This window comes from Saccostrea echinata, unplaced genomic scaffold (assembly GCF_033153115.1).
Source record: "Saccostrea echinata isolate AGI-Se365-2 ecotype Australia unplaced genomic scaffold, CSIRO_AGI_Sech_v1 ptg000052l, whole genome shotgun sequence".
In the NCBI taxonomy this organism is placed as follows: Eukaryota; Metazoa; Mollusca; class Bivalvia; order Ostreida; family Ostreidae; genus Saccostrea; species Saccostrea echinata.
In genome coordinates, this window is record NW_026889801.1 from 380454 (window position 1) to 396968 (window position 16515).

General features: G+C 32.1%; 1 protein-coding gene across 2 annotated transcripts in view; it reads left to right on the top strand.

Annotated features, from left to right (window-relative positions):
• The window catches only part of LOC133204253 (tubby-related protein 4-like), a 48282-nt gene extending 35670 nt beyond the window's left edge, over positions 1 to 12612 (top strand). For both annotated transcript variants that reach the window (XM_061339995.1, XM_061339994.1), the window contains 6 exons: positions 1187 to 1427; positions 2275 to 2465; positions 4529 to 4769; positions 7335 to 8464; positions 8676 to 8867; positions 11859 to 12612. In XM_061339995.1, the coding sequence (XP_061195979.1) occupies positions 1187 to 1427; positions 2275 to 2465; positions 4529 to 4769; positions 7335 to 8464; positions 8676 to 8867; positions 11859 to 11975 (2112 nt within the window). In that variant the 3' untranslated portion in view covers positions 11976 to 12612. The remainder of the gene's footprint in view (positions 1 to 1186; positions 1428 to 2274; positions 2466 to 4528; positions 4770 to 7334; positions 8465 to 8675; positions 8868 to 11858) is intronic.
• The last annotated feature ends 3903 nt before the right edge of the window (positions 12613 to 16515 follow it).

The following is a 16515-nucleotide window of genomic DNA, read 5'->3' on the forward strand; positions in this document are numbered from 1 at the left end:
ATTCACATTGTTTACAGGAATGCTGTTATAAAAAGATATTTGCTTAAATGTCGATAAGAATCTTTACATCATCTGTCATTTTCTCATTGTAAAAGTCTCGGAGTTCTCAACATGTCAAAGGCCATACCAGCATTTTCTCATAAAAGAAAGTCTCTGGGTGCCAATTATGTTACCATGGAAAGCTCTGATAAATAGTGTTGTGTTACGTAATGTACAATAAATTTCTTGTGTTTGATTGCACAAAGCCATGCAAGAATCAGTTTTCTGCCAATTTCTAAATATATTGTGTTAAAGAATTCCATGAAGGAATAAAAATGTGCTGTTTGAAATGAGAGTATTGTGCCCATATACTTCGTTTATTGAATTGATATCACTGAAGCTCATGTAGTTGGTAATAAATAAAAGTGGGCTCGATCAGCATCAAATTTGTGATAACAGTCTCTTTTTTTGTCTTTTTTGATATAGTAAGCTATAGTACAAGATGTTATTGCTCTGAAATAGGGAAAAAAATTGATAACAAGGTTCCTTCAGGAGATAGCATCTGCCTTCCTGTCTGCATGGATGCAAACTTGTTTGTACTTTTATTGAAATGTTTTCTTTATCTGATTCCATTATCAATTTTGTTGATTGTGACATATAGCCAATTCTAATTAATATCAATTTGCCATAAATGTCTACAAGTGATGAAGTTCAGAGCTAGACAATATTTTTTTTTCACCAACTTGTTCCAACCAATGCATATGGCTTTGAAAGAGAAGTCTGAGTCTTTTACTTAAGTGATAATTGCAATGATTTGATTGTGCTTGCTAGTCTATTGGCTTAATACTGTCTTATGGTAATAATTTGATGGCTAATTGATTTTAAAATAAAATTATTATAATAGGAAACCATGTCAGTATTTGCCATGTTGTACCTGTGACACCCCATCTGAACTATGGAATATTTTCAATGAGTACAATACGAAAATTGTAAAAGAGAGCTTGGACAAACCAAAGAAATGGATAATGTCTAGGAGACCTCTCATAACAGCAGCATACATTATTTTAATACCAAATTATCACACTTGTATGAGCACAACTTGTCAGTTAGATGCTATTACTGTTTCAATAAATCCTTAAATTTTTTATTTTTGTTTGCTATATTTACAATGATTGGAAAAAAAAATGCACTGTCATACTTTTTTCAGAGCTACATCCCAGACCCTTTCAAGCTACGTGAGTTCATCTGTTCCCCTCCCCCAGCTAGTGAGCGACTGTTCTGTACCATGATCAGGCATGGGGAGGAAACATCAGGAGGGCATTATACAATGTACCTGGAGTACCTTGGGGGGCTGATACCCTTACTGAAAGGGAAAAGGGCCAGCAAACTTAGGCCTGATTTTGTCATCTATGATCCTAAGATAGGGGCAAAAGCTGGATATAATGATGGTACATTTTTATTTTATTATTCACTTGATCCAGAGGCTCATGTAAGCTTTCCTTTTCAAAGTTTGAAGAATGCCTGCCTGTCCATCTGTCTGTAACTTTTCACATTATTTAACATTTTCAGAACGAAAGCTTAGGGTCAATTTTAACTAAACACAAAGTATCCAGATGGAACAGCATGCACCCTTTTGATAGTATTGTCATTAAAAAAAAATATTTTTCTAAGGAACTAGGCCAAAAGAGACCAATGTTAATTATCCAATTTCTTTTTCTCATTTTATGTATGATTAAAAATAACTTAAATTGTAGCTTCAGGCTGTGGCGATTAAAGAATTTTTTTTTTTAAAAGATTTTCTCTGTTAACCATGCACTTATTTTAATTCTAAATTGAAAGAATTTCTTTTCAACAATTTAATTCTACAGTTATGCTGACACTTGATATGAAATGTAAAAATTGTAATCTCATTCTACAGAAAATCTTTAAAAAAAAAATTCTTTAATCACCACAGCCTGGAGCTACAATTTACATGGAGAATTGTGACTCAGATGAACATTATGGTCCATAATCATGTTATTTTTCTGGTGTATAGCAGTTGGTCTTCAGTTGTATAATTACATGTTCTTTATATTGAAAATCACATGTGCATTTGAAGGTATAAAGGTTTTTTTTTTTTGTTTTTTTTTTTGTTTTTTTTTTTTTTGTAACTATGAATAAAATGCAATAATTTGCAGTAACAGGACTTCGAAATTCAAATAGAAAAGGGATTATATTTAAATATAAGATTAGTTTTTGTATGTGTGTGTGTTTTTAAATAATTCATGATAAGTAAATAAATTTCCTATCATTCAGACCAGAATACTCCGGAGTTTGACTTTGAAGCCAGCTTAACCGACTCTGATGAAGATATTCCTTCTGATGGTTGTGGTTCTCCTAGAATGCAACGCAAAAAACGACCCAAAATTTTCAGAGCAAAGAAAGTGGACAGATCTATTACTTTTCGTACACTCGATGAACTTTTATACAATGACAGTCTTCCAGAGGTTTGTACTTGAGAAATTAAGATATGTATGCGAAAAATGCACTCAGTATGTTCGGAGGCTCTTTGGGTGGTATTAGTATTAAAGATTCAAAGAATGCACTCTAACTAAAAGTAATTGCAACTAGGTGCATTCTACAGGTTACAAACAGTCTGGGACTAGTTTGGGTTGTTTGAATACCCTGATATTTTGCAAGTCATCAGTCACCCAGTACTAATGAACCTGAGCCAGGAAGTAAAATCTGCAATCCTTTAGTGCACATTTAACAAATTTGTCAAATGTTTGTTAAAAGGGTTTTATCATTGTCAACAAGTTAAAGGTTTTTTTGTGAAATATGATAATTTCCTACCAAACAACTCCAAATGATATGCTTATTTAAACTGTGTGAAGCAAGGACATTTTTTTTTAAAATTGCATACATCTTTTCTATCGAATTACTTGTTTTGTTGTTCAGAATTTGTGTTTATCATATTATTCTGATAAGGGATAAAAGAGGTCATATACCAGGATTTTTATTGGATTTGGGTTTTATTGAGTATTTGTACAGGCCAAATCGCAGATGTCATAGTATGAGATAGCTGTGCAGTATCCCTGTTTTAAGTTTGTGGTAGGCATAATTTAATAAATGACCATTGTAACAAATAAAATCATGAATTAAAATTCCCTAAAGGGATAAATTTCTTAGAGAGCAGTTAATGATCTATTGATAGCACAGATAATATTATATACATAATTTCCCTATATATCATATTTAATATCAACTCCGTCTGAAATGGCAGCTATGCATGTTTTATTCATCATCTGGTTTAACTGATGGACTCTTGCATATGGAAATAAGAACTGGCTTTTATATATACGAAAATCTCCCTAGAGTAGTGGAAATGCACAACCCATCACAAACAGTTGAAGATATATTCATATAGCTTGTCTCTGAAAAAAACCTAAGGCATTGTATTACAGTTCTCTAATAAATCCTCATTTATAAGAATTCAATGTTAATTGGAGAAAAAATTGCTTCAAGCAATGACAGAAGGTCTGCTCTTTTTCTTCTTCTGTAATCATTTGAGGATTTCATAAAGATCTATAAAATTCTGTGATGTACATGTTTTATGCTCGAGTTTGAGATAAATTGAATTACAGAGAAGTTTTTTCTCATTCATTTTTACTAACAATTCCTTGGGGAATGTAAGTGGATCAATATCTTTCTAATTTGAAGACAACTCATTGATTTAGATGAAAATACTTATCCATAAGAAATGAGAGAGTCATATACTTGGGTGCCAATGTGATTGATTAATTACTTCACATATAAATTTGTCATTTATTTCATATCATCTTTGACATTTATAGTGGAAAAAAGGCATAAAATATCTTGAATCTATGTAAATCACATCTATGTAAATCAATAAAAAACATTAGTTTTTGGGCCATTATTCAAACATTCTCTCTTGTATTACTGTGTTGTCCAAGAAAATCATAATCCTAGCAAAGGATAAAATAGTCTGGTAGTTTATTTCTGTTGAAGGAAATGAATTCTGGTGTATAATCCAATTCTTGAAATGTCAACTGCTTTGCTTTGTTTTAGCAATAGCAAGTTACAAATCCATTGGCCATAAATAGCTAGTACATTGTATACGTAATAGTAATCAAACTTGTATTTTCAGTGTTATTTTTGACATGTTCACTCATTCCCTCATATACCAAACATACATGTACACATTGGAGACAAATCTCCAATTGCCAAAACATATTAATGCAGAAGCAATCTCTTGAAATAACATTTCTTTTATCAAATTTCAATTTACCTCCATAGTAACATCAATATATAATTTTTATAAACCAGTACAACTGTAGGGCTGGTAAATTCAGATATCAACTTAAATTGAAATTTGTTCCAGTATTGCCATATTGCAATTTTCATTTCAACTTCATTCTGATTTGATTATTGATTATATTCCTATAAACTGTATAGTGGTGAAGCATATAAAGTAAAATTATGTAATTATTTGTTTTTAGTGCACTCCAATCCTTATTATTTGAGAAAAGTCTGAGATTCTTTTTCATAGAGTAATAAACTGGTAGAAGTGACCTCAAATATTTGGGGGACCAAGTTTAAGCTGACAGGCCTAGCACCATTCCTTCCAGAGGATCTGGGAAATGTCCTGTATAAAACCAGTCTCCTACACCTCCAGCCAAGACAAATGACCATCACCATTACTGCTCTCAGCACAGTGAATCAACCCTTGTCCAGGGATCCTAACTTTACCCCTGCCGGACAATGTGATGAGGAAGGGGATAGCAGATCATGTAAGTATGGAGTTTGCATACTATAAACCAACTGTTATTTGGAAAAACTTTTATTTGTGATTCATCATTTTGAAATTCATACCCATTTATGATACCAGTTTTTGAGTCTGAAGAAACATTTGTACATAAATGCACATGCAGTTGAATAAATGGTTTGTGGAGAAAATTACTTAAGGAGAGTTAAAGAAGGTCGTGAAACTTGTGTGGATTATTCTGGTACATTGTAGGTGAATAAATATTAAGTTACATTAAGTGTGCTGAACATGTACAAGCAGTAATTAAATTACTTTAGAAAATTACTTGGGAGTTAAAGAAGGTCATGAGACTTGTTGATATTTCTCGTAGATGAACATGATGAATAAATGTTAAGTTTCAGTAAGTGTGTTGAACATGAACAGTCATTAAATTACTTTTGTAGTAAATGCACTTGCAATGAATGTGTTTATTTGCTTATAATGAAACCATATTATTAATTTGTTCCAGATACACATCTAGTTTTAAGCTATGAAATGTTATTTACATATATCAAGTATTAAAATGATATAATGAAGCAAATTTAGCTTTCTTGGAGTATTGCTATAATGAGAGAAATTCTATAATGATCTGCCTTTCTATAATTAGCAGTAGATTTGTAAAGAGTGTGACATTATTTTGAGAATAATAATGTTTTTTTCAAATATTGAGATATCCATCAGTGAAGTACTGTTTTCATAGAATTTTTTGTGCCATATTTACTTTTTTTTTTTTGGCTTGCCTGGCAAACTGTAGGTAACATAGTAGTTACATAATAGTTATATACTAAATACAAGAATTCTAATATTACTGTTTATTCAGCTCTTACAAATCATTTGACATGTGTAGTTTCATAGTAATACATGTAAGTGACTAGAATGTTAATTTCTAGCAACAAGTACCCTCAACAACACAAAGTTTGAAGAATGCATACAGTAAAATATGATAATTCTTTTGGAACTCACAAAACTTGCAAAAGTGTTACTTACAATGAAGGCGATATAGATGGAAGACATTAATTTTTAACTTAATCTAAATGTTACACTGTACTTTATAGATGAATAAAGAATTTCCCTGAAGTTGTCTTTAACATCTACTTTTAACTTTGGGATACCATCCAGCCTCCAACAAGTTGGAATAATTAGTCTTGCATAATACTGATATTAATACTTTTATCTGACACTGTATTGTTTGCAGAGTAATGATATTTTATTATGAATGTTCAATTAATGATTAATACCACAATAATAATTCCATTGCCCTGGCAAAATAAGACATTATTAAAAAATCCTCAGTATTATCCAATATGAATTTTTGCACTAGAATAAATCATTTCTAAAATTCCCTTGGTGTTGACCAGAAGTGCATAATAAAAAAAGGTCATTAAAAAAACCAATTTGCAATATTATTTTCAGATCCTAAGGGGTTACTAGTACTTTGTAAAACTAATTCATTATTTTGCAATGATTTTTGACCAGAATTTAAACTATTGATGTCAATTGTACATGTAGTGATAAAAAACACATCATATTATCATACCATGGAGAAAAAAAGTGAAAGTGTAAGGTATTTAGAGACAACTTATATTCAGAAGAATTATGTGAAAAAAATATGTCTCAAATTTATCACTATACTTTTGGCTGTCAGGCTGGAAAAAGGGTCATGAATAAATTCATTTCTGTTTTGGATGATTAGCACAATCTGTGCAAGTCTTTCACATTCTCAAATTACTTGAGATTCTGATTTGCATGGTCATCCAAAGGTCAAGATTGCTCAAGATTTCCTTCTAAAAAATGAAGTAAGTTGACTGCTCCTGACGTTGTTCATATATATATATATATAAAGAGGTACTGAAGAAGTATTGTGTTCTATAAATATAAAAACTAAAATGAGAGGACATGTATATCTCTGACTTCAAATTGTCAACTATTGAATCACTGCAATGAAAGGCACTTTGCAAAGATACTTTTAACAGAAAAATTCAAGAAGTTTTAACTCAGAATTCATTTTATCCATGAAGTTGAGAGTGTTGCTTCAAGGGAATGAAATTTCTAAAGCACAATTCAAAGATACTTTTTGTTTTGTGTTGTTTGCATGCCCATAGGTTTAATATTGGTAGTGTCTTGTAAACTGTACAAGAGAAAGAATTTATATATTCAAGGCCAAAAGAAAGTCAAGGACAAGTTACATCCCAGTTCAAGGTATTGCATCCAGGTATTAACATAGATCTTTATTTTTTGGGGAGTGGCATTTCACTAACATTTCCTTCTTCTTTTTGATTACTATATAACTGAATGTCTGTAATAAAAATATATTTGTCACTATAATACTTGTATTCAGCTAGTTATTAAATAAGTAAACATTCTTCCCTAATCATTCCCACAATTTCTTACCTTTAAAAAGGACATTTTAGATGTAGTATCTTTATACATTTATTAAAATATGGATTGTGTAGCAGTTCTGTTTAATTGTGTTTTTCATAAGTGACTACTGTATCGATCCCAATCTGGATAATATATGTATGTGGATTTTATTTAGTTTCTTTTATTTCAGATGATGATTTCGCTGTTGATCCAGATGACATTGGATTTGAAGATGGAATGCTTGTGTCAGAAACATGTAATGGTGATAATGCTAATCAACTAACAAGCCATGTTTTCATGGATATAAAACTATCTTCAAACTCAACCAATCAAAATGATGAAAAGGTATTGTGCGATATCAGTGGAAATGTGAGTAGTAACTACAATGTATTAAATGGTGAAAGACTTCATTGGTCTCCAAACATGAAAAACAGGACTCTTTCTCCTGCCTCTGAATCAGTTGCTCAAAACAATGCCTTTAACACTTTGGATAATTCTGTTATCAAGGACAAGCTCATAGGTCAAGGTGCAATTCCAAAGGTAAGGAGTGTTGCTCAAAATGGCAGCTCATCAGAAGTGACTGTGGGAACACCTACCGGGGAGACATTAATTCAAACAAATAATTCATCTTCAATGAGAACTAGTTTACATAATGAAGTTTCAAATATAATGAAGGATGGGGATGAGAATCGGTGGGCAGATTTGGCAAATCCCGGCATCAAATTCATAGATGATGAGGGATTAAACAATCGAGCCTCTGAAAATTCAGACAATATGGCAGGAATAATTTGTGATTCTAGTCAATTGACTCCAACCTTTTCTGATAACCAGAAAAGATTGTATTTAGAAACCCTAACAAATGTAGACTCTGATGCAATTATCTGTGATCACAGTCCAGAGCCCTCGGAAACTGGTGAGGAATCAAACACAATGTTAGGGTCTTTAGAAGATGTGCATAAAGACACATGTAGAAGTAATAGTGTATTCTCAGGTGCTTCATGTTCTGTGTTTCATTACGATGATGAAGTGGTTGATCCTGATTCTTTCACTCGCAAAACTTCTAGTTTAGAAATCTGTCATAGTGCCTCTCTGCCAAATTCTCCCTTGCACAGGGCTGCAGATTCTCCAATGAGAGATATAAGAGAAGAAGTTCTTCAGGGCACTTGTAAGCACTATAGTCCTATATTTAAACGGAAATCAAGACATTTTAATCCAAGAAGTTACCATCATAAGGAAAATGAACAGGCTTTTGAGGACATTAAGTACTCCCAGAGTTTCAAGAATTTGGAGACCTTCCAGAAAACGCAGCTAAAACAGAAGGTATTAGTATTAATTCATTATTGAGTAAAAGAACTATTTCGTAGACCAAAGAATGATAACTCAAATTGCAAATCTTCAATGTAGCTTCAGTTCTTTACTGTATCTCCAAGTTTAATGTTTGGTATGTGTACCTACATGTACAAAATAACTTTTCATTTTGAATATGATGAAAGATAGAAACAAGTAAAACTATTGCCTGTCAATGTATTAGCTTCAGAAGGTACGGAAAAGAAGTGAAGACAGGGGAAGGTCGAGATATCCACACCTGGGGTATCGCCAATTTGTCATGCATAATAAAGCTCCTCTATGGAATGAGAACAGTCAGGTCTATCAGTTGGACTTTGGAGGAAGGGTCAGTCAGGAGTCAGCCAAAAATTTCCAGATTGAGTTCCGAAGTCGCCAGGTTTGCATTTTGGTTGTTTTGTTTCTCTGGATTTATTTTTTTTTAATTGCTTTTTGATCTCAAAAATTTGTTTTCAAATTTAATTACGAAAGCGTTACGATATCGGATTATGGTTATTAAATGTTAGGGCTCTGTATTGAGCAAAGAAAATTTCGATACGATATGATGCGATGTTTTATAAAGCGATATGCGATATATTGGATACTTTAATAAGTCTATCAAAAAAGTCTTGTAAATCATTTAAATTAATGCATATATTTTATAAAAATTGCGTGTTTTATAATCCATAATGATTTCGAAGTTCTTGCATCACTGTCATTACAAAATACGCTTCAAATTCAAATTTTTAACGATTGTAAAACCAACATGTTAAAATATAATTATAGTTATCTGTGTAGATTGTAATAGTTATTTAAGATGTGCTCTCTCCTTAATGTTGATATCATAATTTATCAGTTTTAATTCCAAACAAGAAAATCTGATGTTTGGTGATCGAAATTCCCAATTTTTTCACAGAATTATAAGATAAACTGACTGCCCGATACGTATTGGAAGTTATTTTTCGATACATTTTTGAACATCGGTACGTATCGATATTTATAATTATTAAACTTTCACGTTAAATACTAAAATATGATTGGTTTAGACGCATTTAACAATTTGTTATGTTACCCTCAGCATTAGCAACACACTAGACAATGGGTAACACAATGATAATGTCACATGCGTGTAAATTACGATTCGCCTTAAAATTCTCAAAAACGTCAGTTATGCGTTTGAAAAAAAGCAGAATAAACTTGATTTCAATCAAAGCTCCGATGTACTTGTAGCTTGATTGAAAACAACAAACGACAGATAAAAATTGTCGAGAGAGCATAAATAACGAAACTTTGTATGAAAAATGACTGAGTATCAATCAAACAAACAATAAAGAGGTCTGTCAAGCTTTTTCGAAGCTTTCTTATTGAGAAAAACAGAAGCAGGGAGTTTAAAAGCTCTCCAGACTTGAACTTTTTTTTACTGGCATGCTAATCAATAAGACATTCAGTATAATGAAATAAATAGTAATTTTTTTTTTGAGGGTAACAGTTGAAATTGATACCTCCTCGGAAAACCATTGTCAACCTCTGCTGACGCGTCGGTTGACCATTTCAATTTCTGTTACCCCCAAAAACATGCACTATTTATATGATATTATATATATATGAATATAATTCAATCTGAATGGCAAGTTTTTCAAATTGACAAGAACTCTTGGAGAAGAATCAACTGTGCATTTGTGGGCATCCTTTGTTTATTTCGAATTATTCTTGTAAAAAGAAAAAAGTACATATTATCAAGAAATGGAACATGCATTTGTATTTATGCAAAATGCACCATATGATTGATTTACAGGACGTATACCCTAGAGTCAAATGCATTTTTATTGTGGGGAGATTTTTGCTGTTATCCCATTGTACGTCTTGTTTGTCAATGAGCAGCATCATGTCTGAAAGACACTTGATTTAAAACATGTAAAAAAAATCTTGCAAATTTGAGGATTGTTAAATGGAAACATTACCAGTGTATATTGAAGTAGTATTGCTGTGAAGTTGCATATTGTGCAGTTGCTTATTTCAAGAGACTTTCCTATTAAGTCATAAAGTATCCTAGAAGGAGCTATTCCTTGGAGGGACAAAACATTTTGCTTGACATTAAGTTTAACTTCAGCCCATATGCTAAATCCATGCAAAGTATTTGCCTAAAATGCAACTGTATCTGCAAGAATAAATCTGTACGAGTTTGAAATTTTAGCAGGATCAAGTGACCAATTCCAAATGAACACACTTCTCTTAAGAACCATGCAGATGTAAAGTAATATAATGATATAATTAAATTTAGTAGTAAGTTTTTTTTTCTAGTTATAAATTCAATAAATTTTCCCGTGCAAGTTTCAAGATATATACGTAAGATGATAAAATATTGAACGAAAGCATTTCTTTTAGGTTTGTTTCCGGAGGATGATATTACGTTTTGTTCGAATTTTAAAATACTGTTCCAAGGATTTTACAGATATGACATTGAAATTTAATTGAAAGAAAATAATTATCTTTAAAAGAAAACCCGTGGGAACTTGCCAGGCATGGTGCAATTCCCGATCGTATAGGTTTATAAACTGCACATCGATGGTACAGTAGCACTTATTGGTCGTCAGGAGATGCATTACTCACTTATCTATTTAATGCAATCTGTGAAGTTCAAATGAAAATGATTGGTCTACCCGTTTCAGATCAAAGTTACCAGGTCACAGTGCATTATGAGATTTAGGGAAATGATGGGGGATTTAGTGTCATCTACTGGCAGGGTCTTTCTGCTGACATTTTATATTTAGGCAAACAAATGAGATCATAATAACCGGATGTTGTGCTATTATTTTCTGCTGTTATTTTCTTCTTTGTCGGCCGTCTGTAGTACCCTCATAAATGGGATGAGTAATTCTTTATAAAGATCAATAAAGTAGGCCAACCAATGGGATAGGTACGGAAAAGAATACGTAACCCCATTTGTAATGTAGGTATGCAATTTAAACTTCAAGGCTACCTGATGGAATGCGGATAACTTGTGCAATCTTGTAAAGTGTTGAATGTTTGGGGTTATCAAGTAGTAAATAATGGAATCTAATATTTTTGTCCGAATGCGTTAACTGTCATATTTTAGAAATGCATACAAAGTATTGTTGTAATCAAGTTTTTTACGTATATTTATGTATTTTTACTGCAGTATGCTTCCAACAACTTATTTTAATAAAAAAACATTTTATTATGAAAGTATTAGTATGAAAGGATATTGATAATTTCTTTTATCTAACATTAGTATTTTCCATACTAACACTAAACCTATAGTCCATCGTTATTCATAGATTATGATGGTAGTTGATTTATTTCAATAACGTATGTATTTCCTGCATTTGAAGTAAGTTGCAGGTTTTTGAACAATTAATTTAACTTTCAGGTGATGCAGTTTGGAAGGATTGGTAGCAATGCTTACACTTTGGATTTCCAGTATCCTTTCACTGCACTCCAAGCATTTGCCGTGGCGCTGGCTAATGTGACTCAGCGACTAAAATAGAATCAAACACTAAGCAAGAGGAGAACAGGGTATCCTTTTCCCACAACGGAAAAGACCTTGTTTTCTGAAAACAGCTATTCAGATATTCAAAATAATTCAATTTGAAAGAGATTTAAATATGGTTCTTTATTGTGCATTGGTATATTTAAAATATCTGTACTTTTGCATTTTTTTTTATTTTTTGAGTTTGGAAAATGACGATGAATCACTGAGATTTACAGTGGGTTATAAACTATTTATTTGTCCTCAAGTTCAGTTTAAGATTTTCTTATTTATTTCAGCAGGCTGTAAATTATTGTTTGTATGCATAATGTTTTTATCTCTTGCGAAGCAATTTGATCTCATTGCTTGTTAGCCATTATTAAGTAATGAAGCCCAACCAGCAAATTGTTGGAATAGAGTTTACAATGCCTATTTATATAACCCTGTCATAACAATTTGTCGCTATTTATAACTTCGTACCAAATGTACATTACTTTGCATATGATTTTTGTGTAAATTTTAAATTCTTCCATTCAATTTTTAAGAAAGGTAGATCTTTGAGTCTCAATAGCTGTTTTTTTCCCCTTTGTAACAGTGATTAAAATCGTTTCTTTAAGTTAAAACTCGTTGTCATTGGATTATAAAACATATAGTAAAGGATTTTGAGAAATAAATTATTAAAAATAGATATACTGGCATTTTTGTACCTTGAAACCTCAAAAGTTAGATAACTCAGTATAATTATGTAATTATGTATTGCGCTTCTGAAAAGAGGAATTATTGCAAAGTTGTTAGTGCAAGTCATTCACTTTTTTTTTTTTTTTTACTTATAATTGCTTTCACGAAGTGTCAGTTAACCTCATACAAAGTGCAAGTGCACAAAGAAGAAGAGATAAATTTAGGAGCATTTCTCGATTTTATATACAGTGACTTAACAGGTATTTTGCGCAGTGAATAACTCACACATTCTGATAAAAGAAACATTTGGGATACCTCTCAATTGCAGACTATTTTTTAATGCAAAGGTTATTGGGGAGAAAATCATAGCCATCTGTTTGATAATGTAAAACATAAATTTTAAACATTTAACTGGGTTCCCTTGAAAGAAAATTACAAGTCAGTGCTCAAATGTTTATGCAGTTTATATGTAATTTGATAAGAGAACCACTTTTTCAATGACTAATTTTGATATTTATCAGAACATTATCTTACATTGTACCTATGCAGAGCCTAACAGATATTCATCATTTTAACATTTCCAACAAATTAATGTTGATTGAAAATTGAGATTAATCATGTTTGTCTTGATATAAATCGACTTCCTTATGCTATCCAAGTTTTAGTCTTTGAGGTTAAAGCATATCAGAATCAGGGTTATTGAAATTGGTGTCAATTTAATAAAAAAAATTACTTAAATCACTAAAATTGCGGGGTTTTAATTTTCGTTGTGAGGGCTTATGAGAAAACTGCGGTTCATTACAAAACTCACCGAAGAACCCAAATGAAAACATGGTTATCATATCTTGAAAGACTAGTGTTTCACGCAGTATATAGTGTCTATTTGGATTAAAAAATTCAAAAGTGGAAGGGAGATTGGTCGATCAAGATTTGAAGGGACACCAAAAATACTGATCCTGTGAGCAACATGGTATCTGAAAATGCCATATTTACAGTGATAGACGTAGCTAAGACACTAAACGTTTCATCATCACAACAATTGATTGCGTTCTGACGAAGGAAATGAACTGAAAAAGATATTTCTATCAAATGAGTGCATTATCTCCTTACAGATGCCTACAAGGAAACACGCGTTAAATGTGCCAAGGGTCTATTAAAATATTAACATTTTAACAAAAGAAGATATTATAAACCTGCGTGATGGGTGACGAGACATGGGTGCACTGTTTAAAGCCCAAATAGAAAGTCAATAATAAAATGTGGAATCGGAGAGGAAGCTGTCATCCTATTATTGCGAAGAGAAGCCATAATTCCAAACAGGTCTAATACTGGTTTTTCTTTCTATTGAAGAAGTCAGGTAAAACATGCATCTGCACCCAAAGGAAGGACCATCAATGGTAGCATTTATGTTAAAATTGTATTAAGGAAAGATGAAGCAGGTTTTCTGTAAGAGAAGTTCAAATACCGGTATCCAGGGTATTTTTTTCTTGTCGCTGACAACGCTGCTGCAAATGGAGATGTAAAGGGGATTTTGAAGAAAGAAACGTTTGCAGAGCTTAGCCATCCTCCGTATTTTGCTTGATACGAATTTCAATCCACTTACATAACAAAGAAATGTGAGTTATGTATCTCGCTTTTAACTTGACGACTGACACTCAAATTTTAGATGATTATTTAGAAATGCCTTAAACATAAAATTTTGAGTGGGTAAGTCTACCAGCCCTTTTCAAGATGTAACTAATTCAAAGTCATATGCAACGATAATATTAAGCTGCAAGTAGATTTTTAAAAAAGTAACATATTTCATTATAAGATATTTTGAATGGTGGAACAAAAATACGAGATTAGGTTTGAAAAATTAGTGCTACATATTAATTTCTATTTGTAATACATATTTTTTCTTTACATACTGTAATATAGCCAGAAGTTACTTACCTGTACTCAAATTTTAAGTTACCGTTCACGGTAGCTCGGTACATCTATACTTATAAATTAATAAATTTTGCAAATAAACTCCGAAACGCGTGCACCAGAGTTCTTACTTACTCCTCTAAGAATACACACGATACAAGATGATGTCCGTAAACTATATTTAGATTTCACTTGCATAGTAAGTATCGTACATTAAATCAAAAGTCTACTTTTATTTTCTATAAACAGCCATGAAATAGCAAAACGTGAGTACGGTGGCGTTTCCGGTTGGTGGATCTAAGTTACTGGCAATTTTTAATGAAACTGACAACAAGCAATCGTTTATTTATTTCATTAAACGTCATTACTGAATTATTCAATCAAACCTTGATTTAAATGATATAAAAGAAATAAGTTGTGATAACTGCTTAAAAAGGAAACTGTGCAAATTATTTTCGTCATTTATCGATCGTAATATTGACGGAAGCTTCTAGAACATCATATAGCATCGAGCCCGATGTTAAAAAGAAAATAGCTGCTTTAACATAAAAAAAGCTTTTGTGTGAATGGTTATTGAAATAATGGTAAATCATTGATAACACTGTAAGTTGTGAATATATTTATATATCGAAAGACTGTTACATATATTTAGCAGGTTTTCCTAATAAATTTATCGATAAAATTTGTATATATTTCTCACTGAGAGCATCGTGACAACGAACCCGAAGTACAATTTGTACTTTGTAATAAACTTGAAAAGAGAAAATTAATGAATAAGGCATTGTTCAAATACAATTATACTGTAAAATGTTGTGCTTTAATCAATACATTTCAGTTTTTTTCTGAATATAGTCTTTTGTATCAAGTACTCGGCCTATTCTAGTGGCGGATCCAGAAATCTTGAAAATGGGGGTGAAGGGGGGGGGGGCGACCAGGTTGGGGTAGGGGCCCACGCACACACCCCAAAAAAAAATGATTTGTTAAATTCCATGTATATTTTGGACACAAAACGGGAGGGTGGCTGCCCCCTCTAAATCCGCCAGTGTACTCATAGGGCGTTATATAAAAGCTAATTTTTGCACAGGTACTTGGGTCTTGGATTATAAAAATGTATGTACCTTATTGATATGTTAAAAAAGGTAAGGTACAGTTTTTACATATCAATAAGGTACATACATATTTCTAAACCAAGATCCAAGTACCAGTAAATTTTTACCCCCCCCCCCCCCAAATCAATTTCTCAGTAGAATGTGCATTTCTTGACGGAAATGAAATAAGAGCATATGAAGTACAATATCCATAATATAGTATATACAATATCCATAGTATATAACAGGTTTCACAATAAACGTCAATTTATTAAAATTTTTATTTAAGTTTTACAAGGGGGGAGGGGGTGGAGACGAATTGTCTTCTACTTCATGCGGGATTTTGAACAAATCCCCGCGCTTGCGCGGGATTTCATCTAGTAATAACTATAATTGTTAATTGATAATACGTCATCGATATATCTAAATGTCGAGTTGAAGGCCACAGCAAGAGATTTCTTATGTATAAGATTTACAATAAATTCTGCTTCATATCAATACAAAAATAGGTCTGCTAACAACGGGGCGCAATTGGTACCGATGGGAATTCTCGAACAGATTGTTGGAAGACCTGGTCTCCAAAAACCATATAGACATTGCCAATCAAAAACTCAAGCATCTTTTTAATTTCAACTTCAGAGTACTTGCGTGTACAATCAGAATGTTTTTAACGGAATAGTTTTGCAAATGACCAATGACAAGGTAAGTAAATTTACGAGTTCCATTTTTATTGAAAAAGCAGCTGTCAATGATGTCAAAAAGCCTGGACTACAATTGGTTGTATACAGAGTTGAAAAGTAAGTTTTTATGTTCCTGACTTTGGAAAAAATATGTGATTTCAAATTTTCCAGAAGTTCCTTCAGTTGAAATTTTTAAGTATC